At 43.2% G+C, this 21,477-nt stretch overlaps 1 protein-coding gene across 4 annotated transcripts in view; it reads left to right on the top strand.

Moving 5' to 3' along the window:
* The window catches only part of ABCB4 (ATP binding cassette subfamily B member 4), a 74,451-nt gene continuing 60,891 nt past the window's right edge, over positions 7,918–21,477 (top strand). The window contains exons 1-5 of one of the 4 annotated variants that reach the window (XM_018047296.1): positions 7,918–7,997; positions 8,170–8,255; positions 11,693–11,747; positions 15,081–15,231; positions 21,269–21,326. In XM_018047296.1, the coding sequence (XP_017902785.1) occupies positions 8,176–8,255; positions 11,693–11,747; positions 15,081–15,231; positions 21,269–21,326 (344 nt within the window). In that variant the 5' untranslated portion in view covers positions 7,918–7,997; positions 8,170–8,175. The other 3 variants (XM_018047297.1, XM_018047295.1, XM_018047298.1) reach the window with 3 other exon arrangements.

The following is a 21,477-nucleotide window of genomic DNA, read 5'->3' as shown; positions in this document are numbered from 1 at the left end:
CCATATTACTTTGCTTTGGTATATTTCTGAATGTCTCACAATACTCTCTAACATGATTGAAGAACCCTTAAGATGCCACAATTTTAGGGCTAGGAAATAGTGCTGTGAGCCCCTGAGAACTAAGATCAAATGCAAACAATGTTGTTCTTCTTCTTTGTTACGTTATCCATAGGTATTTTAGTATGATATGAGCAAATATTTTTAATCTGTTATGAAGTATAACATTTTAAAAATGTGCAGTTTTAGAATAAACTTTAGAGTCAACATTAATGACCCAAAGCATAGTGACCCTACCTGGGGCTTATTCATTCACTCTCCAGCCTTGGCACCCTCACCCCTTCCTGTCTACCCAACTGTTACCATAATCCTCACAGGGCACAGAATTCCACGAGGCAATGAGACCTGGGCATTCTCAATGTGCCATTACTCTATCCTGGAGGAAATGATATAACATTGGTGATTAATAATGATGCTTCTGCCCAACTGCTTTAATTTTAACTTCTGTCATACCTTTGCAAGTCTACCCTGGTTTAAGAGGGTGTAAGGAAGAGTTCAGTCTTCCGAGGTGGCACAGTGGTAAAGAATCCGCCTCCCAGTGCAGCATACACGAGAGATGTGGGTTAGATCTCTAAATGACAACACACTCCAGTATTCTTGCCTGGATAATTCCGCAGCAAAAGGAGCCTGTCTGGCTACAGTTTATGGGGTCCCAAAGAGTTGGGCACAATTGAACATACACACAATAGGCAAGGAAGAGATCATTGGAAATATCCATTAAAGCCAGTTACATTGGAAATCAGCATTACCCTCATCCTTAACATCTTACAAATGCCTTCCAAAGTGCTGGAGCCAAGTTGGATGAATTTTATAATGAGCAGAGAAAAGTGAGACCAAAAGGGAAGGATTTTTAGGAGATAAGAGGTCAGAGGTGGAGAGGAATTTTTGTTTTTCAAGCAGATAAGAAGGTTTTTGAAAAGAATTTTGGGAGAAAATTGTAAGATTGAACATGGTTTGAAAGCAGTGAAGACAAGAGAAATTATGATCTGTCAACCTGGAGAGGAAGATGGAAGATTTAAGCAGAAGTATCGGTGGCAGGAAATTTGGAAACAGAATGTAGTGAAGTGCGAAACTGTTAGTCTCTCAGTTGTGTCCGACTCTTTGTGACCCCATGGACTGTAGCCTTCCAGGCTCCTCTGTCCATGGAATTCTCCAGGCAAGAATACTGGAGTGGGTAGCCTATCCCTTCTCGAGGGGATCTTCCTGACCCAGGAATCAAACCGGGGTCTCCTGCATTGCAGGCAGGTTGTTTAACTGCTGAGCTACTAGTGAAGCACCAGTGAAGTGTGGTGACATGCAAATATAACAGTCAAAGATCACATCTAACAGTCTATCTTCAGAGATGAGAAGTCAGAGAATTGTTCTCCACAGATACAACATAGTGGGAGAAACACTGCCGAGAATATTACCGTCAAGCTGAAGGTCCACTGCACAGAGACCCAATTCCATCATGCTCTCTGCAGAGAAAACTGTCGCAAATTAATACACATGTAAATATAATATAAGATAGATAAAATAGTATATTCTATTATTGCAATGTAATATTATATAAAATATACAAACTATTAAGTAGTTTAAAATACTTTGGTAGATGGAGTTTGTTCTTCCCTTTGGCTCTTAGTTATAAGACATTCGTTTTTACATGTAAATCTTTTATGCTTCAACTTAAAGGTATGGATCTATTCAGTATACATTTAATGACCTTCAAGTGCTGTGGGGACAGATAGAGAGATAGGCATGACTCTGCTGGCACAAGTCTTCCCCAGGGAGTCCTAATGCCATTCACTTTTTAGGAACTGCAATTTCCTCACTTTTAAACTGAGAATAATACCACCTCACTTGTTTACCTTGAACGTGCTTCTTCTTTTGAGATTTGAATGAGGTAATAACTGTGTGTGATGGCTTCATAATTTTATAAAACACTATAGAGATCTGATTTTTGTCTTGATATATTCTCAGTTCATTTTGAGGCAGGAGCTGAGACCTGTTTTTCTTTATGTCCTCAAATCCTTGCACAAGGTCTGGTACTTAGTAAGTATGGGTAGCAAATGTTGGCTACCTCATTGAATAAAGCAGAGAAAAATACCTTTTTTTCCTTGGGTCTGATGTATTACTGAGGTGACAATAAACAGCAAGCATAGTCATTTCATACATTATATAGTATACTAGGTGGTGGGAAGTGGTGTGGGAAGAAAAACTGACGTAGAGTAAAGGGGAACTGGGGGTCCTGGGAGTAAGAGATGTGGTTTTTAAGCAGGTCAGGAGTGGTCTCATCAACAAGATGGGAATGGAGAGGAGGCGTGCAGGAGGTGAAGGTTGTAGCCATGTGAGTATTTGGGGGAAGAGACTTCAGGGCAGAGGGAGCAGCTAGCACAGACACCCTGAGGTGTAATTCTGTCCTGTTTGAGGAACATCCAAGAAGCCAGTGTGGCTGGCAAGGAGTGAGGAAGGGAGAGAGGTGGAAAATGAGGTCAGAAACATTGCAGAGAGGGCCAGCCACTGCAGGCCAAGGCTCCCAGTGGACTGGGGCCTCTGGGGAATTAGGGTTTGAGGTGTTACGTGATCAGAGCCACTTTTCAGACGAATCACTGGCTTCTGCTTTGAGAATGAACAAAGGCAGGAGAGGAGGCAAAGACGGGAGCAGAGGACACTGAAGGAGCTACTGCGGTCATTGAGGCGAGAGATGAGAGCGGCTTGCACCATGCCGGTAGGACTGGGGAGAGACAGACGGTCAGACCCAGGTGGCGCAGTGATACAGTACCCGCCTACCAATGCAAGAGACGCAGGAGACCCGGGTTCGATCTCTGGGTCAGGATGATCGATCCCCTGGAGGGGGAAATGCAGCCCACTCCAGTATTCTTGCCTGGAGACTCCCATGGACAGAGAAGCCTAGCAGGACCAATAGTCCAAGGGGCCCCAAAGAGTCGGACATGACTGAGCAACTGAGCGTATATTTTGAAGCCAGAACCTATAAAATCTTCTCATGGAGGATGAGGTGGGGAAGAAAGAGGAGAATGCAGGATGACTCAATATTTTTGCTGGTCAGTTGGATGGCTGGAGGTGTCAACTGAGAAGGAGAGGCCAGCTTAGGGGAAAGGTCAAGAGTCAAGGTTGGGCACGTTAAACATCCAAGTGGAGAGATCAAAATGCAGTTGTATATATAAGCCAGGAATTCAGGAAGGAAGTCTAGATTAGAAAAAGAAATTGGACACTGTTGGAGACAGATAGTATTTAAAGCCATGAGACTGGCTGACATTACAGAGGGAGTGAGTCTAGACAGAGGAGGTTCACGCGCCAGCCTCGGCGCACTCCAGTGTTGTTTGAGAGGCAGAAAGAAGAGGCACAAACTGAAGGACACTGGGAAAGAGTGGCCATAAAGCTGAAGAAAATCCAAGAAACCTGTGGTGTCCTGGAATTCAAGTGAGGAAAATGTGTCAGGGAAGAGAGAAAGACAAATTTGTCAGCTGCTTGAATTTGTTAAGTCAGATAAGGACAAAAAATTGACCTTTGGATGTAGCACGGTAGAGGTTATCAGTGACCTAACCAGGGCAGTTTTGGGAGTGTGACAGGTCAAACTCCTGATGCGAGTGTGTTTCAGGGAGGACAGGAAGACAGGAAATGGAGAAAGTGATAGAACTCTTTTAGTAGCTTAGCTGCAAAGAGGAGGAGGGAAATGCAGGGGCAGTCAGTAAGAAAAGCAGGGTCAAGAGAGTGTTTTTTAAGATGAAGAAACAGGGGTGGTCCAGCAGGAACAGAAAAGTGGACAAGGCAGGAGAGAGAAGGAATAACGTCTGCTAAAGAACTCATTCCTGAGGGGCTGGGATCCAAAGCATAAAAGTACAGATGAAAGGACTGGTTGCATATAAGGGCATGCATAGTTCATTTGGAGAAGCTGGTTCATTTAGGGAAGGCAGGGTGCTGGGTGCAGATGCTGGTCAATGGGTAGGTGTCACAGCAGGAGATTATGGCAGTTCCCTTCCAAACACTGTGACTTTTATCAGTGAAATAAGACACGTAGTACTTTAGCAGAATGTGAAGATGTTAAATGACTGAAAGGTATTTGAGGGAAAAGGAAGCATGAAGTAATGGTCTGACATAGTGGGAGAGTGAATAAGGAAACAGTTGCTATTGGGCAGCAGTGGATAAGACAGCAAAAACTCTGTTCTTATGAATCTTGCATCCCTCAGAATGGACAATAAACAATAAGCATAGTAAATACATTAAATATATAGTACAGGGTCACTTAGTTTCATGGTGGGACAAGTCAAATGGTTTTGTGTCTTTCTTTAGCCATGCTCTGTTACATGCTGGAAGATTGCAGTAGTTGCATGATTTAAATTAGCCAGAGCTGTGGTTTTACCAAGAAACCTGATAAAGAGAGAAGGCAAAGCGTTGTGGATATCTGCAAGATGAGTGGAAGACAGCACACCAAAATAGTGAGGAACAGTTAAAATATGCTAAGATCAATGAATTGGAGGAAGAAGGTGTTTTAACCATCCAATACATTTGACCCATCTTCTCCATCCCTGCTGCCCTGCACTAGTTAATGTGGTGGCTAAGAACACTGGCAGGATCAGAATTCTGGCTCCATCAGTTATAAGATCTGTATTCTGTTTCACTTTAATTTTGTTTATCTCTGTCCAAAATGTATTGCTTTAATCACTATATTTTCACAATAAAAGTCTTAATATCCAATAAGGCAAATCTCTGATGCAAAGAGCTGACTCACTGGAAAAGACCCCAATGCTGGGAAAGATTGAAGGCAGGAAGAGAAGGGGCTGACAGAGGATGAGAGGGTTGGATGGCATCACTGACTCAATGGACAAAAGTTTGAGCAAACTCCAGGAGATAGTAAAGGACAGGGAAGCCTGGCGAGCTGCAGTCCATGGGGTCACGAAGAGTCCAACACGACTTAGCAACTGAACAACAACAACAACAAAGGCAAATCTCTGAATAATTTTCCTAAATAAATGTGAAATAACTTTTCAGGAAAGAAAAGTTGAGAAAAGTTATCACTGGCTAAAGGAAGCACAGAGCATTCTTTAGGTAAAAGGAAAATGATCCAAGATAGTGGCTCTGAGATGTAGGAAGAAATAAAGAGAAAGAAAAGGATAATACATGTATAGATAAATCTAAATGATAATGACTATAAAATAATTTCTCATAAGGGTCCTAAAATATAGAAAAAAATTAAAGTACATGACAGTGAGTGAGTGAAAGTCTCTCAGTCGTGTCCAACTCTTTGAGACCCCATGGACTGTCCATGGAATTCTCCAGGCCAGAATACTGGAGTGGGTAGCCTTTTCCTTCTCCAGGGGATCTTCCCAACCCAGGGATCAAACCCAGGTAGTAGTGTGTAAGTAAGAGGTGGATAAATGAGGTTGAGAATTTTAAAGTCCTTGCATTGGCCTGGAAGACAAAAAAGTACCACTGTTTAGTCAAAGATAGGTCATAATCTCTAAGAAAGAGTTAACTGTTAAATAGAAAATGAAATATGTACTTATTAAATCAAGAGAGAAGAACCAAAGAATAAAAATAATCCCCAAAAAGCAATAATTAAGATTTAAAAAGAAAAATAACTAATGGAACATGTAGAAGAAGTAAGATGGAGGGAAGGACATTGACTCTACATCAGTGAGAACAAAGCAGGATTCTCTCAATATCCTACCAACAAAAGAAAGTTGAGATTTCTTACAGCCTGAGTGTCATGGAGAACTCTCCAGTTTATCACAGTGACTTAAATACTGTTTTTTAATGACTAACCGGATGGATGCACCAGGTAAGGTTGTTTTATTGTTATGAGATAAATGTAAAAGTAGCCCTTGGAATGGGCTGTAACCAGGCAAATACATAAATACAGTCATTTGGGCAAGGCTTCTCTCTCCCCACACACAGGCCTCAGATGCAGGCCGCATGTGATGAACACTTTTTATAGGGACAACTTTATGAACTGACTCTGACAGGGGAAAATGTCATATTTTTGTGTGTTGGGTTTTTTGTTTTTTTTTTTAGTTCAGAAGCTTCCTACTTTCTCATGTGTCTACCTTTTCACTCCCCCAAGATGTCTTTTATAGAAACTTAAGAGGCTACCATCTCCTTCCAGGCCACTGAGTTTTATAATGTTCTCCTGTCACCACCAAGCTTTCTTTCAGCTCAACAATTTCAGTTGCTTTAATTGTAGAGTATTTTTTAAATAGTGATCTGACCACCTGTTAGACTTGTGAAGAAGAGGAATTCTGGTTGATCAAAGAAGAGAATCCTCCTGATTGTGGTAGATGGGCTAAGAAGAAAAAACATTTTTAGGAAAACCTGTAAATAAATTAATTTCTAATAATTCTAGAACATGCCACAGTTTCAGTCAACTCTAAGTCATCTCTTCAAGTCAGGTTCTGCCTAGCTCAAGCTGATATGCAGAGCGGGGTAGAGATAAGTGGCATACTTTAGAGTGAGTGCTGGAGCTCCTGGCTCTTATCCCAGTCTCTCCTCATCAGCCTCTTCTGATCTTGTAACTATTAATACCTCTTATATGCCAGGCACTTTACACACATTATGTCTAATGCTAATAACACCTCAATTTTACGGTTTCCGTAAAATCAAGAATTAAGTAAATTGCGTAAGGCCAAACAGTAAGTGACACAGGTGAGAGTCCAAGGTCTGCCGACAGCACCTCCTCTTGTAGGATGCTCTTTGTTAATTTTCTCTGGGAACCCGAGAAAGCCACGGTATGGCTTCTGTGTTAACAAGACAGCAGGAGCAAGGACCAGCAAGGACTGCTACCTGGTTGGAAGAGGGGAAGCCGTGTGTATGGAGTGTATTCTGGTTCAGGCTCAGGACTAGCTCCTTCTACCTTCTTAGTTCATTTATTCCTCACAGTGACCTAGTAAGGGGGGTGTTTTATCCTCATGTTACCATATGAAGAAACTGAGGCTTAGAGAAGCGAGAAAGTGTCCAAGGTGACATAACTAGTGAGATAGGAAGCTCTGAGTTTGAATCCCACTGGCTTCAAAGCTATGATAACATGTTGCTCCCTGTTTTTGATTTTCCCTTTAAGGAGTGTGGCGCGAGGTTCATGAAAAGGGATGAGAAAACCACACAGAGGATTCTCCTGAGCGCGAGGTTTAGAGACACCTGAGCACAGAGAGAAGTCCAGGATCAGAACCGGATTCCAGGAGAGGACACTGGAGACTGGACCCTGGTCCTGAGGATGCAGCCACAGGCGAGACTCGACCTCCCTGGGCTTCAGTTTCCTGTTGGAAAGGGAGTGGACGAGAAGCGGTTGAATTTGGCGATTTCTAAAGCGCCCTCCAGCCCTAAAGTTCTGGGCCTCTCCGTGTTAAGAAAGGCTTCCCTGGTGTTAAGAAGGCACCGACTGCATTATCCTGCGAAGAGCTTAATGCGATGTTTTTGGGCGGCCCTGCCCGGTGCCCCCCAGGGATGCAGAAGCTGCAGGAGGCGAGCGTAGGGGTCCCTCAGCTGCCCCATCATTGGTGAGCAGTACAAACTGTCCCCGCAAGGCTTCAAAAAGAAAACTGCTCTGAAGGAGTGTGACAGTCACTCTGGAGGGCTCGAGGGGCCCGCAGGCCAGGCTTTCGGAACACCCGGCGGCACCAGGCGGGTCGCGGGGCTTATCGGCCGCAGCTGGCGCGGCGGGCCCGGGGCTGGCGGCTGGCCGGGGGTGGGCGGCAGCGGAGGGCGGCGCGCCGAGCCCCCGTCCCCGCGGGGTGTGCGCAGCGAGCCTGGCGGCTGGAGCGCCGCCTCTGCCCGGGGCCGTGGCCCCGGCGGCTTCAGGAGGCGTCTCTGGGGCCGGACCCTCTCGGGGTGGGGCGGGGGGCGGGGGCGAGCAAAGTCCCAGCGGCTCGGCCGGAGACAGGCGCAGCCCCGGCGCGCCCAGCGGCTCGGCCGGAGACAGGCGCAGCCCCGGGTGAGGGGAGCGCGGGAAGGTGGGCTCCGCGTGGCGGGCAGCGTGGCATCCGCGCGGTCCTCCCGGTCCCCGCGACCAGTCTGCTGGCCCCGACCCCCCGGCGGGGTGGGGAGGGGGGTGTTGTGAGGAGGCTGGGCGACCTCCCCAAGCTGGGGCTGATGCCCTTGGACCTGAGACTGGTTTCTCCCCAGGCTGAGATGGATCCAGAGGTGGGAAGGATCGCAACCTTCCGGATCACCGAGACCAGGGAGGACGGATTTGAACTGGGCGTCCGCAGGTACTCGGCCACCGTTTTTCTGCTTTTCTCGTTACACGCGAGTCAGCAGAGCCACATGTAGCCGAGGAAAGAAGCTGAGTGGAGGATGCCTTTGGCCTTTGTTTTGGAGTTTCCTTAGAGTCTTTTCTGTGGTTCTGACTTTACCCAAGGAATGTCACTGAGGCTTCTTTTGCGACAGGCTGGCTTTCCTGGTGGCTCAGTGGTAAAGAATCCCTCAGACACGCCGGGATCCCTGGGTTGGGAAGATCCCCTTGAGACGGGCAAGGCAACCCACTCCTGTATTCTTCCCTGGAGAATCCCCATGGACAGAAGAGCCTGGTGGGCTACAGTCCTCTGGGTGGCAAAGAGTCAGACACGACTGAGCCAATAAACACCACCAGGAAAGAGAGCATGGTTTGAAAGCGCCCCTTTCCCTTTGTGCAGGGCCCTTCGATGAGCATGTGTGGTGTAACATTCCTTGCATTATGGAGCTCACGACTTTTCCAGAAAACTTTCATAAGCATGGTCTGATCTTCCAGGCTTGAAGAGCATCAGACGTCTGCTGTTGATGGTTGTGCTTTTTAAACAAGTATAGTGAAGCAGGCAGCTCCTTCCTTCCACTCATTATTCCTCTTCCTCATTTTACCCACCCTCCTCTCAGCTCTCAGGTTCCCTCTGTCTCCCCTCTGGGGGGTGAGGGGTGAGTTGGGGAGGCGAACCTTGAGCAGCCTGGGGCGGGTTACCTGTGCTTCCAAAGAAATTGTTGCTCAGATGCGAGGGGGAAACCTCTGCCTCTGTCTGCTTGCCTGTCTTTCTCCCTGTGCTGGCTCTTTTGTTCCCGAGGGCCCTCGTCACTCTCACTTCTCCACCTTAGCAGGGGCATAAGCAATCAGTAAGTGGCATGCTGTCTTTGTCCCTCTTTCACTTTGAGGACAGTGAATCATTTTTGCCTTCAGCCTCAAAATTTATGAGGCTGTTGTGGTCTCTGAGTTCATGCCAAGCCACCCAGAACTAATTGACCAGTGTCATCCAGTGATCACCCAGAGGGACACACTTATCAGGTTCTGTAGTGGATCCTCAAGCTGCAAGTGGCCTGATTAGTTAACAGAGAACATGTCTATCTGGTGGTTAAACCGGGCCATTATTTTAGTCTGTTAATTTCTTCAAACATGATCTTGCTTTATTTCTTCTATGTACTGTGGTATTCATTCACAGAATATCTAGTTCACCCTATAAAATTGGAAAACCAACGGGTGGTATTTTTTCTTCTAGAAAAATGTGGTTTTCATTCGCTGGCAGTTTAGGCTGGAATTGACTGTGAATCTATAAACAGGGGGCATTTTCTCCAAGAAGTCTGTTTCGTGTTGCACTGGCTAAACATTGGTGAGTGTACAGAGGGGCTACCCCTGCAAAAGACACAGTGACACAACAGAGCCCAAGGAAGTGCTCAGAAGTGGCGCTCACAGCCTTGTGTCGGGAAGAAGACAGTTCAAAGAGTATAAAAGACTAAGAAAAAGTTAAGATTATGAACTTAAGTGTAATGAGACACACTTTTATTAAAAATGGACCAAAGCTTGTATGCTAAAGGAAGTTCAGCTCACTTCAGTGTCTAGGGAAAACTGAGAGTTCCACGGTCGTTCCGATCACGCAGTTTTGCCTGTCACATTCTTGTGAACACATTTCGTTGCAGGTGTCAGTCCTTTGATTTTAGAAAATGTTCCAGATAGTTTGGGATCAAGTCCTGTGAATAAAACTTTACCTGGAAATTTAAATGAATGCATTTAGGTAAAAGAAAGTCTTCTCTCTACAGTTAGCATTTATTTATTATTGAGAATAGATGCAAACAATACATATGCTGAATATGTAGCTGCTAGAATCTTGCAAGTGGTCTTTATATGGCATGGAATTAAAGCCCAAGATACATAAAAGAAAAATATTACATCAAATTCCATCTTCCTGCCTCAGGGGAGAACCGGATTGTGTTTCATTCTATACCCAAGACTGAGGAAGCAACAGCATTTCCAACCCAAAACCAAATTAATAGCCTGTGCTTCTGAGACAGGTTATCACCAAAGGGCATCAGATATCCCAGACCAGGAAACCAGGGGCACTCTTGGGCTTTAAGTAATATAAAGTTAGATCTATGCAAATAGGTGGTCATTTGTGAAAAAGAAGCATCCATAAACTCTTTTCCCAGGGGCACTTAGTCCTGCAAACAATTGTTAGCAGGTAATGAATGCTATGGGAACACGTTAATTAAGGCTAAAGAAATCAAGAGTGCAAAAAAGCAATTTTAAATAGGGTAGTTAAGGTAGGTCATATTGCGAAGGCATTATTTAAGCAAGAACTTGAAAAAAAAATGAGAGAGCTGTGTGGCATATATGTACCACTCCCGGCAGAGGTAATGCAGGCCCCGCAGGGGGAGCGTGTTTGGAGGGTTCACAGGACAGCAGCAGCAGAGAGAGCTGGGTGACTGGGGCCGAGCTGGCAGGGGTGGGAGTGGGCAACAAAGAATATCGTGTGGGGCCGGAGAGGCCAGGGTAAGGATCTGGCTTTTTCTCTGAGAAAAGTGGAAGCCACCTGTAAGTCTTTGAGCAGAGTAGCAGCATAATATGGCCTGAGAGTTGTTTTTCGTTTATTGAAGTGTAGTTGATTTCCAGTGTTGTGTTAATTTCTGCTATACAGCAAAATGATCAGCTATACATATATATAGACATGTTTGCACACACATTCTTTTCCATGTTCTTTCCCACTATGGTTTCTTACAGGAGGCTGAATACAGTTCCCTGTGCTCTGCAGGAGGCCCTTGTTGTTCACCCATCTTGTTTGTAATAGCTGGCATGTGCTAATCGCAAACTCCCAGTCCATCACTCGCCTCTTCCTCCTCTTTAGCAAGCATGTGACTTGTGTTTGTAAATGATGACTCTGAGTGTTGCCTTGCGGATAGACTGGAGTGGGCACGAGCGGAAGTGGAGAAACAAGGCAGGAGTTCTCCGGGCTGTTAGGATAGTTATGAAACTGGCAAAGAGCGAGTGAACTCAAGATGTATTTTGACTTTAGAGCCGACAGGATTTCCTGACGGCACTCCGTATAATCATTCAGAAGAGTGGCCTTTACTAATTTTAGATCAAGATGTACCTTTTTAGCACATGAAGAATTAACTGATCTTGCAGACATTGTTGACATGATCATCTTCCTTCTGTGCATGCGTGCTGCAGGCAGGTGACGATTCCCCAGTTATCCAGAGATTTCTATCGTGCCTTGGACAGTTACCTTTGCACTTGGTTATTGTCTTACACCGTGTGTTAAACTGGATAATTTCGACAGTTTGTGGACATCACTCTTTTACATTTGAATATATAATATTCAAATATGGTAACTACTTAAATTTATATTCAGTTGACTGTGAAATATTTTGTAAGAGTTTTTAAATTCGGTTATATATATATTTTTTACAGCAGCCAAGCTAAGGAAAAAATGAAGAAAGTAAATTTGATTGGACCATTAACATTGGTAAGCTGTGAAATATTAATTTTGAATCAGTTCTGCCTTCATTTAAGTTTGATGTCTTGGATCTGTAGTGAGGAGTACTTTAAGATACATGTCCTGGATTGGCTCATTGTATTTAATGGCCCACATTTTCAAGGTGGATGACAAAACAGGTAGGGATAGGCTGGCTGGAAGAGCAGAATTAACTGGTATAACTGGAACTAACTGGAAATTGAAGTTAGGACTGGTGTTTGAAGCACCATACAAACCAATTAATTTCAGAAAAATACATCTCTGCACTGTTTCACACACAAGCACAAATTTACCTTAAAATAAACTTGCATATAAGGAGATTGTTAACTACAGAAAATTGTAAATGCTTAAGAAATCTATGTTCACATTGGCCTCCAGGAAAATTGATTAAATATGAAGTTACTATTACAGATTCAGATGTTTATGATAATCCTCAGTGGTTTTCCACTGGTCCAGGGCAAGCCAACATATTTTTGGAAGAAGTCAAATCTGTTTTTCATCTGTAATATGTCTTAGCGAGGGGACCCAAGAAAATGTTTGCCTACTTTCAGTGAATATGATATGTTCCAAACTATGACAGCTATTATTTGATAACAAAGAAGTTGGTAAAAAAAAAAAAAAGAAAGAAAAGCATGTCATCTGAAGTCTCCAGCTTATTAAGTTTCATTCTCTTCTCCCTTATGCTTGTGACTTTTGTGTTTAAAAATCTCAGTAAGGGTAACATTTTTTCAGTTCAGTATTTTAGAGAAATCTGGTTTTAATGCAAAGGTTTTCAATCAGCCTCTTATAGCAAACAAAATGTCACAAACCTTAAAGTAGAAACAGAAGTTTTCATTTGAATTTGAAAGTTTAACCTTAAATATAAGTGTAATCCTTTTCACTGTCCTAATAGATCTTTTTGCTGCTGTTCTGACTGAGGTTCAGTATAAGACTGCATTGTAATAGGAGTTAGAAAGGCATTCGGGCTTCTCTGGTGGCTCAGATGGTAAAGAATATACCCGCAAAGAGGGAGATCTGGGTTCGATCCCCGGGTTGGAAAGATCCCCTGGAGTAGGGCACGGAGTAACCCACTCTGGTATTCTTGCCTGGAGAATCCCCATGGACAGAGAAGCCTGGCAGGCTACAGTCCATAGGGTTGCAAAGAGTCGGACACAACTGAGTGACTAAGCACAGCACAACACAGAAAGGCATTCTTCTGTTGAAAAAATCACTGGAAACAGATCTAGGTTACTTAGGATATTACTGTGAAATTCCTGGAATTTTCACTGAAGCTTGGTGACAGAATTTTGTTTCATTAATATGAGAAACTCTTTAATTAAGGTGCAGTGTATATATTACATTACATGAGTTTCAAATGTACTATGAGAAGCCTTTAAAACTTTCCTCAGTTTCACGTGGAGAAGGAAATGGCAACCCACTCTAGTATTCTTGCCTGGAGAATTCCAGGGACAGAGGAGCCTGGTGGGCTGCTGTCTGTGGGGTCACACAGAGTTGGACACGGCTGAGGCGACTTAGCAGCAGCAGCAGCAGTTTCACGTAAATGTTTGGTGGAGACAACATTGCATGTTGACTTGCTCCTATGCTTGAGCTGTGGCCCAGAAACTCAAGTGCTCTATCTCCCTTCCCCTCTGAGCACTAAGGTGAACCTTGGGGACACTGGTCCCTTTTGTGGCAATTTTATGGGCCCTTCCCACCTGCTCTGGACTTTACCTGCCCGCCTTGTTTCATTCCAAGCTCCACCTGGCTTCCCACCCTTTGTCTCTCTCAACATTCTTGCTTGCCCTCTGTGTTTAATGATGGAATTTGGTCTCCCAGACCGAACTTCTGGAAATCCCTGAGAGCAGTTGCCACACCGCCCCCCACCACCCCCCCACTTTGTGCTTTAGCTTCAGGGTGCCCCTGCATGGTGGCTCCCTCTGACTCAGCCTCCACTTTCAAGGACCCCACTCTGCCCAGCCTGACTCATCACCCATTCTCTTGATGGCTGTTCCTTCCTTTGTCCTCCAAAGGGAGTGGGATGGGGGAATGGGCAGAGATAAGGGTTAAAAAGATGAGAGAGATGTAAGGGACAAAGGGAAAAGTATAGCAATGGAAGACTAAGAGGCGGGAGATGTAGTCTGGAAGGCAGAGGACGAAAGAAGAACAGAGAGAGAGGCATAGTTTCAGTCAATCAGAAATGGGGAGAAAAAGTGGGAATTTGGAGAGAACTAAAACAGGTGGTGAAGGACAAAGGGTTTGGGAGTATCATGACACTGATCGCTGGTTAGTTCTTGGGTGTTGTGCACTTTACTGGTATAACTACTTCCCTCTATAAGTGATAAGCGGAAGTTGCTCAGTCATGTCTGACTCTTTGTGACACCATGGGCTATTCAGTCCATGGAATTCTCCAGGCCAGAGTACTGGAATGGGTAGCCTTGCCCTTCTCCAGGGATCTTCCCAACCCAGGGATTGAACCAAAGTCTCCCACATTGCAGGCAGATTCTTTACCAGCTGAGCCAGCAGGGAAGCCCTCTATAGACGGTACTAAATCCAAGATAGTTGGTGTGGCCACCAGGCCTTTTAGGCCTCTCTCTAATATCGTCTTCCATGCTCTGTACTGTGTGCTTAGAAATTCCACCACGTGGAGTTCCCTGAGGACTCGTAGTTTCCAGTCACCCTGCTGTTCTAAACCCCCACTTCCCCCACTTTCTCTGCACTCCCCAGTTCTTCTTCGCTAATTCCCCATTGTCCTTCAAGATTCTACAATGAGTATCATCTCCATAAGCAAGACTTCCCTAAAGCACACACCCAGGCACTGCTTAAGTTCCTTGCCCTTCGCTATTGATCTGTCTTCCAAAAGCTAACTTAAGCCTCTTAAAGGGGCCTTATCCGCAAAACCCAGGATATCTGTTCCTTCTCCGCCCTTTATAATTCTCCCTCTGAAATATTCTGAATGTCTTTTTAAAGGATGTATTATATGTGTGTGTATGTAAATGACATCAACACCTAGCTGTTTCTAATTCACTACCTCAAGAGCTCTGGAAGATCAAACAGTATTTCTTAATGAAACCAAATCTTAGTCCCTTCTGATTATATTGCAATCACTTATCCAAATAAGACACTGATTAAATGAAATTAGAATTTTTTCCACACAGATACAAAATAAATAGACTCTTGAAATTACTCTGTCAATGATTTGAGTTGAAATTCTCTTTCTTCCCTAATACATTTATTTGGAACGGTTACTGACCTTAAAGAAAAATCCAAAGAACATACATTGTGAAAAAAGAGAAATTCTGTTTACAAGCTAAGTATTCTTCTCTTCTCTTTCCTTCTTTTTTTTAGTTTCGATACTCTGATTGGCAGGATAAGTTATTTATGTCTTTTGGCACTATCATGGCCATAACTCATGGATCAGGTCTGCCCCTCATGATGATAGTATTTGGAGAAATGACTGACAGATTTGTTAATACTGGAGGAAATTTCTCCCTTCCAGGTAAGCATTTCTTTAATTGAGATATGTAGATATATAGATGTATTCATTTATTTAACTGAGTGAAAGATTAGAAATTGATTTTTCTATTCATCATCTGCTTGCTTCATGGTCTGGACAGCGGGGTGGCTTCAGATATCACAGAAGGAGTTTTAAAATTCTCAGTAAAATTCCCCAAATAATCAGTTAAATTTCAACAAATAAGTGTATGCTATTGGACTTTAAGTATAGAATAAGGAAATTTCCAGAAAGCTTTGAATTTCAATAAAGTAAGGAAGTCAGTCTGCTTGAGGATGGTGGACCCATAGCAGAGCATGTCTGCACAGTGTCCATTCAGTTAATGACTATTGATGAGCTCGCTTCAAAATGCAGCAGTTGGCATGGCAATACTTCTTAGCCGTCCTCAGCTTGCAGGTCTGTTTCTGATGTTTTCTTCTTCCCCTCCCCCTCCCTCTCTCTCCTATCCTTCTTGCTAAAATTACATCTGCTTTCTGTCTCTAATATTTGGATCAACAAGGTTGACTGTTCCTTAACAGAGCACGTTACTAAAGAGTGAATGGATTCTGTATGAGAATGATGTGCTTTGAAACTCACCCAAAGGACTAAAATTACTGGAGTGCCAAAGGAATCACATAAGTTAATGCCATCTATACGAGGGGCTATGTCAGCAGCATTGGAGTGAGGTTCCAATGGACAAAGTTACTTTCATATTAGACAGACTTAACACAGAAAGGAAGATAGCCACGCTTTCTACCCAGCACGACGGCTCAGTTCCTCCCTAGAGACCTGCGGGCTCTAGCTGGAGAAGACCGAGTGGAGCCCTGCTGCTCAGATGGGGGATGTGCAGGAGACGGCTAATAAAGGGGAGGCAGCTTCCGCAGTAGAGGCGCCTGAGAGGCAGTAGACTGTATTTAGATGACACTCAGGAAGAGTTTCCAGTGTTCACTGCTGAGAGCTACATACTTGGTTAGCATTGTAGGGCTGGTTGTAATTACCTAAAAACATGATTGCTTAATTTATGCAATAGGATCTCTTTACATGAATATTTATGAATATTAATACCTTTTAGATGTCTAGCAGAAGCATCCTTTGAATAGTTAAAGCACACTCCTACAAAAAGAGTTTATTTATTCTCTAGTACTACTGTCTCTGAGAAGAACCTCTTTGTAACAAAAATAACAGAAATCTTTCATAGTGTGTATCACGTGCTAGGTCTTATTCTCAGTGACACATGAAGACAGCTGAGGCTTGGAAAGAATAAATAACCTCCCAAAATTACACAGTGTTAGGGCAGAATTCAGACTCAGGTCTTTCTACCGTCCATACCATGCTCATGACTGTACACAGTCTACTGCCAATGTAGGTAGCTGTACACTCTCCTTTAAAAGTTGTGTCTGGGAAAGTTTTAACTGGGTTACTTGTATTCTACCAGTGACCAAACCTTTAACACAAATATTGTAAAGAGTAAGATAGGATAGTTTAAAAAGTCTTTAAGGAAACTAGGAATTTTTAATTTATTTTCCTTTTCCTTCTTATGAGATTTATAGATGTATAATACACATACGCAGAACAGGAGGATGCCCATATTAGAATATATCAATCAAAACTGGCTCCAATTTAGGATTTTAAAAACTCAGATGAATGACTGGATAAACAAAAGTTGTTACATACATACAATGGAGTGTTAAAAAGCCTGAAAAAGGAAGGAAATTTTGACACCTGCTGTAACATGGATGAATCTTGAGGACATTGCTGCTGCTGCTGCTAAGTCACTTCACTCGTGTCCAACTCTGTGCGACCCCATACATGGCAGCCCACCAGGCTCCCCCGTCCCTGGGATTCTCCAGGCAAGAACACTGGAGTGGGTTGCCATTTCCTTCTCCAATGCATGAAAGTGAAAAGTGAAAGTGAAGTTATTATGCTAAGTGAAAGAAGACAAATATCATATTATTCTGCTTATAGGAGGTGTCTAGAGTAGCCAAATTCATAGAAACAAAAAAGAAGATAGTGGTAGCTGGGGCTGGAGGATAAGGAAATGGGGAGTTGTTTAATGGGCAGAGTTTCAGTTGGGGAAGCTGAAAAGTTCTGGAGATTGATTTTACCATAGTGTAAATATATTTAACACTACTGCCGTCTATGGGGTCACACAGAGTCGGACACGACTGAAGCAACACAGCAGCAGCAGCCGCAGCAACTACACACTTAAAATGGTTAAGACTGTAATGCATATCTTATCACAGTTAATTTTTTTTAATTGGATGCAATGTACTTATCCCAGGGAAGTTGACATTTGGTCCAGTTTTATTAATCCCATTTTTGTTTTTGCTAACACCAGAGTAATTCACAGCTTCCTTATTTGGAGCAGTCTGTTTATTTTTAATGTGTTTCTAATTATGCAACCGAATTGCTTTGAAGCTGTAATGGCAGACAGGTGCCACGTACTGTGCCCAGGGCCAAATTCAAGGTCTTTCTGGGGAATGGCACGAGTGAGTCACTTGCAGACCTATGACCAGAGTTGCCAGCTTCGTTTCAGTGACCTCCGAATTAAATGACACTTGGTTCTCTGCAGCCACGTTTGTCATTAGGCAACTTGATTGTCTTGGACGGTTTGGAATGAAAAGTCCCTCAAATGTTATTAATGCCAGTGTCCATTCTTTAGGTTTGTACAAATAAGATTCCCATGGCTCTTTGGAGAAAATGAATTGTTACATTTCATGCTCACTCTGAATCCAGAGAGCGCCTTGATATGTTTAGGTTTGTAGAGTTTAGCCAAAGTCATGGGGGTTGAGAGATGGCAGAGTCCTCAGGTGTCCCTAGCTGAGCTCGCTAGCTCGTCTCACCAAGATAATGTTTGTTTAGAGTCTATTTTTTAGAATTGTTGGATTCTTGGACAGCAAGACTCAATGGGAGCCAAATGATTTGAGAAAGAAGAAAAAAAATGTTTAAATTACAAGACGGTCTGACAATGAGTTATTGTGAACAGAGTCCATCCTTGTCAACAGAATAAAGTCTCCGTGACAAGGTTGTTCCCTCACAATGACTCAGTTGTGCAGAAACTATGCATAAAACATTCCACATCCAAACCTTAAGAATGGAGTCCTAGGAAACAGGGTTTCTACAGAGTATTAGGAACTTGATATTTCATGCCAAGTCTGTGTGGCTGTAATAATGTAGGAGGTTGTGTGGAGAAATTGATACACCCTGCGTGCCCTTGCATTGCCACATAGATGAAAGGAAAAGACATTTTTGAGCCCCAGTTACCTTGATTTATTACCCATACTGCTAAAACTGCCTGGACATCCACCAATTCTGTCTTGTGCTGAGTGTTTCCATGTAATATTAATAAAAGTAGTCTTGGACTGAATCAAGGGAGGCAGGCATCGATTTACTTTAAGACTCAAAGTGACAGCTCTCCTTATTTAGTGTCTCTTTGAGTGTTCCTTAAGGTATACGTTTATTACTGAGGCCTGTACCTGAATTTGGGGCAAATTACTTAACATCTATAATCCCTACTGTTACCACCTTTGAAAGGTAGGCTTGCTGATAGAATTAAATGAGATGACTTATGTCAAGTGTCTGGAACATAAATATTGAGGGGAAACTAGCTGTAAGAACTCGGAAATGCAACAACCACTCTTAGACTCTGTTTCCTCACCTATAAAATGTATACATACATTTATACATTTATAGTATGGATTATATGGGGGCTCTCTAAAATAAAAAGGCAGCTTTAGAATTTCCCATTTCTTCGCTATGGGAGGCACTTAGGCAGAATAGAGAAGTTCTCCATCCTGGTATATTAAAGTCAATTGGAAGCAATTTTTAGATTATGATCTAGACTCAGCTAGAGGTTCTGATTCAGCTGATCTTGGATGGAGCCTCAGTTCAGTTGCTCAGTCGTATCTGACTCTGCGACCCCATGGACTGCAGCACACCAGGCTTCCCTGTCTATCCCCAACTCCTGGAGCGTATTCAAACTCACGACCATCAAGTCAGTGATGCCATCCAACCATCTCGTCTTCTGTTGTCCCCATTGGACATCTATATTTTTTTCCACCCACCCCACATGATTCTAACAGGCAGACAGTGCTGTGAACCACTCAACCAGATAACTGCTTGAAGACTGTTTATGAGGCTGAAGCCTAACACATAGCATCTGGGAAGACCAGGCAGCGGCCTCCTCCAGATCGAATCCCGTGAGATTTCCAGATCTAGCATTCCAGATTTCATCGCATGACTCTTGAAGGAGCACATTCATACACACGTGTCACACCCTGGTCCTCTGGCAGCAGAAACTTGGTTTCCTAGGGGCTTTAGGGCTTCTAGGATTACTCACCCAGGATTAGAGTGCCATTCTTGGCCTGGGACTCTGAGAAAGGAGCAGGTCAAGTTTGTAATGGTCGTAGATTTTTATTTCCTAGGAGGGAAGATCAATTTGAGTTATAATATTGGTGTTGGAGGAGAGAAAAAAGTCATTTTAAGATTTCACCTGCTTTCTAAGTTCAGGGGGGAAATAGCCCTGTACGCATAATCTGCAGGTTTCCTGTGGTTTTGAACAATGATTTCTGCACATACTTCAGCTTTCATGTAGCTTGTCTGCCTCTCATTCCAAACACACTTTCAACATAGCTATCGAGGGTGCCAGATTTATGAACTCAGGAAGCAAATGAGCACACAGAACTGAATGGATGAGAACAGAAGTGAAATAGAGTCTGCTTCCTCAAGGACCTAGTAGCTGATAAAGAGCTAGACTAATAAGCAGAAACAGTTTGCTATGAACATCTATAGAAAGAACAATCCTGAGGGAGAAATTATGCCGCCATTGGGGCTACAGGCCTGGTAATTGATCCTGACGGTAGGTTAAGTTTAAAATAAATTTCTACCTCATCTCCGTTTGGTAACACAGCACCCAGAAAATGTGACCTCAGGGCTGTCTGCACGTGATAAAGGAACAGAGCCTGGTCTCTCTCCTGGCATCATGGCAGGTGTGTTTTCCCAACAGTGCTGTGGTAGCATTTTATCCTGTCACGCTGTGAATGCAGTCGGTACAGGCTGTTTTCTTTTTCTTTTTCACTTTGTGCTTGTTAAGTGAAAGTAAGTCATTACCACATGAATCAATCGGTGTGTAGTGTCTGGTGCTGTATGAGACAGTGTTAGACTCTCAGCCTACTTACTGTAGTAACTGAGTGACTTTGGCTAAGTTACTTTATATCCCTGTGCTTCAGTTTCCTCATCTGTAAAATAGGAATTTATGATGTAGCCCTACCTGTATCGTCCTATCTATGGAATTGTGAAAATTAAACCACGTAATGTGTGTATAGTATTCAGAACAATGCCCAGCATATAATAAATGCTCACTGGATCCTAGCTGTTACGAAAACATGTGAACCAGAAAAGGCACATTGACACTTTTATCAAAATTAGTTCAAAGTAAAAGACCATTTCCTTCCGGTTAATACTGCTTTAAAAATACCAATTCACAGGACTGCTAATAACCAAGACAAGGAATGCAGGACTCTGACGGATCACCATGATCCACTGACTTGTCTTTGAGCAACTCAATGATCTTTCTTGTCTTTAATTTTTCTCCCTTTGCCATGAATGTAATTCAGACTTTCCATTATTTATGTTGTGAGGAAGCATGTAAGGGAAACACACACATATAGTAACGTAGAATCAAAAGAAGCAAGTATCTGTAAAGTGCTTTGCACCACTAAGAAAAAAGTGCCTGTTAGATCCTGTGTTTCTATGTGGACCATTTCTTTTTTCTTCCTCTGCCTTCTGTATGCCCTTCATCAGCTCCTCTCTGCTGCTCTAGGAAGCTGTGTTACTAAAGGCCCAAGGCCTCTGGTAGGGGGGCAGTACCTGGGGCGGGGGGCTTTCCTTCCCCAACTGGACCCTCGATGCACCTAAACCCTAGGGCCCTTTACATGGGCCAGATGATAAGAGTGACTTGAGAGTGACAGGGAAAGAGAAAAAGATTTTAAAAACCCAGCAGTGCCTTTCAAAAATGTCTTATTTTAATTTTGTTTTTATTTAGTGAATTTTTCGTTGGCAATGCTAAATCCAGGCAGAATTCTGGAAGAAGAAATGACTAGGTAATTGGCTAATAAATGTATATATCATATGTACTTCTTTATACTGTGCTTTTAAAAAACATTTTATTTGAAAATAATTTCAACCTTATGAAGAGTTATAAGCATGTACAAAGAATCCCTGTATACTCTAGCTTTTGTTAGACTCTTTATC

The sequence above is a fragment of the Capra hircus genome, chromosome 4 (assembly GCF_001704415.2).
Source record: "Capra hircus breed San Clemente chromosome 4, ASM170441v1, whole genome shotgun sequence".
Lineage (NCBI taxonomy): Eukaryota > Metazoa > Chordata > Mammalia > Artiodactyla > Bovidae > Capra > Capra hircus.
This window is presented reverse-complemented; position numbering and strand designations above follow the sequence as displayed.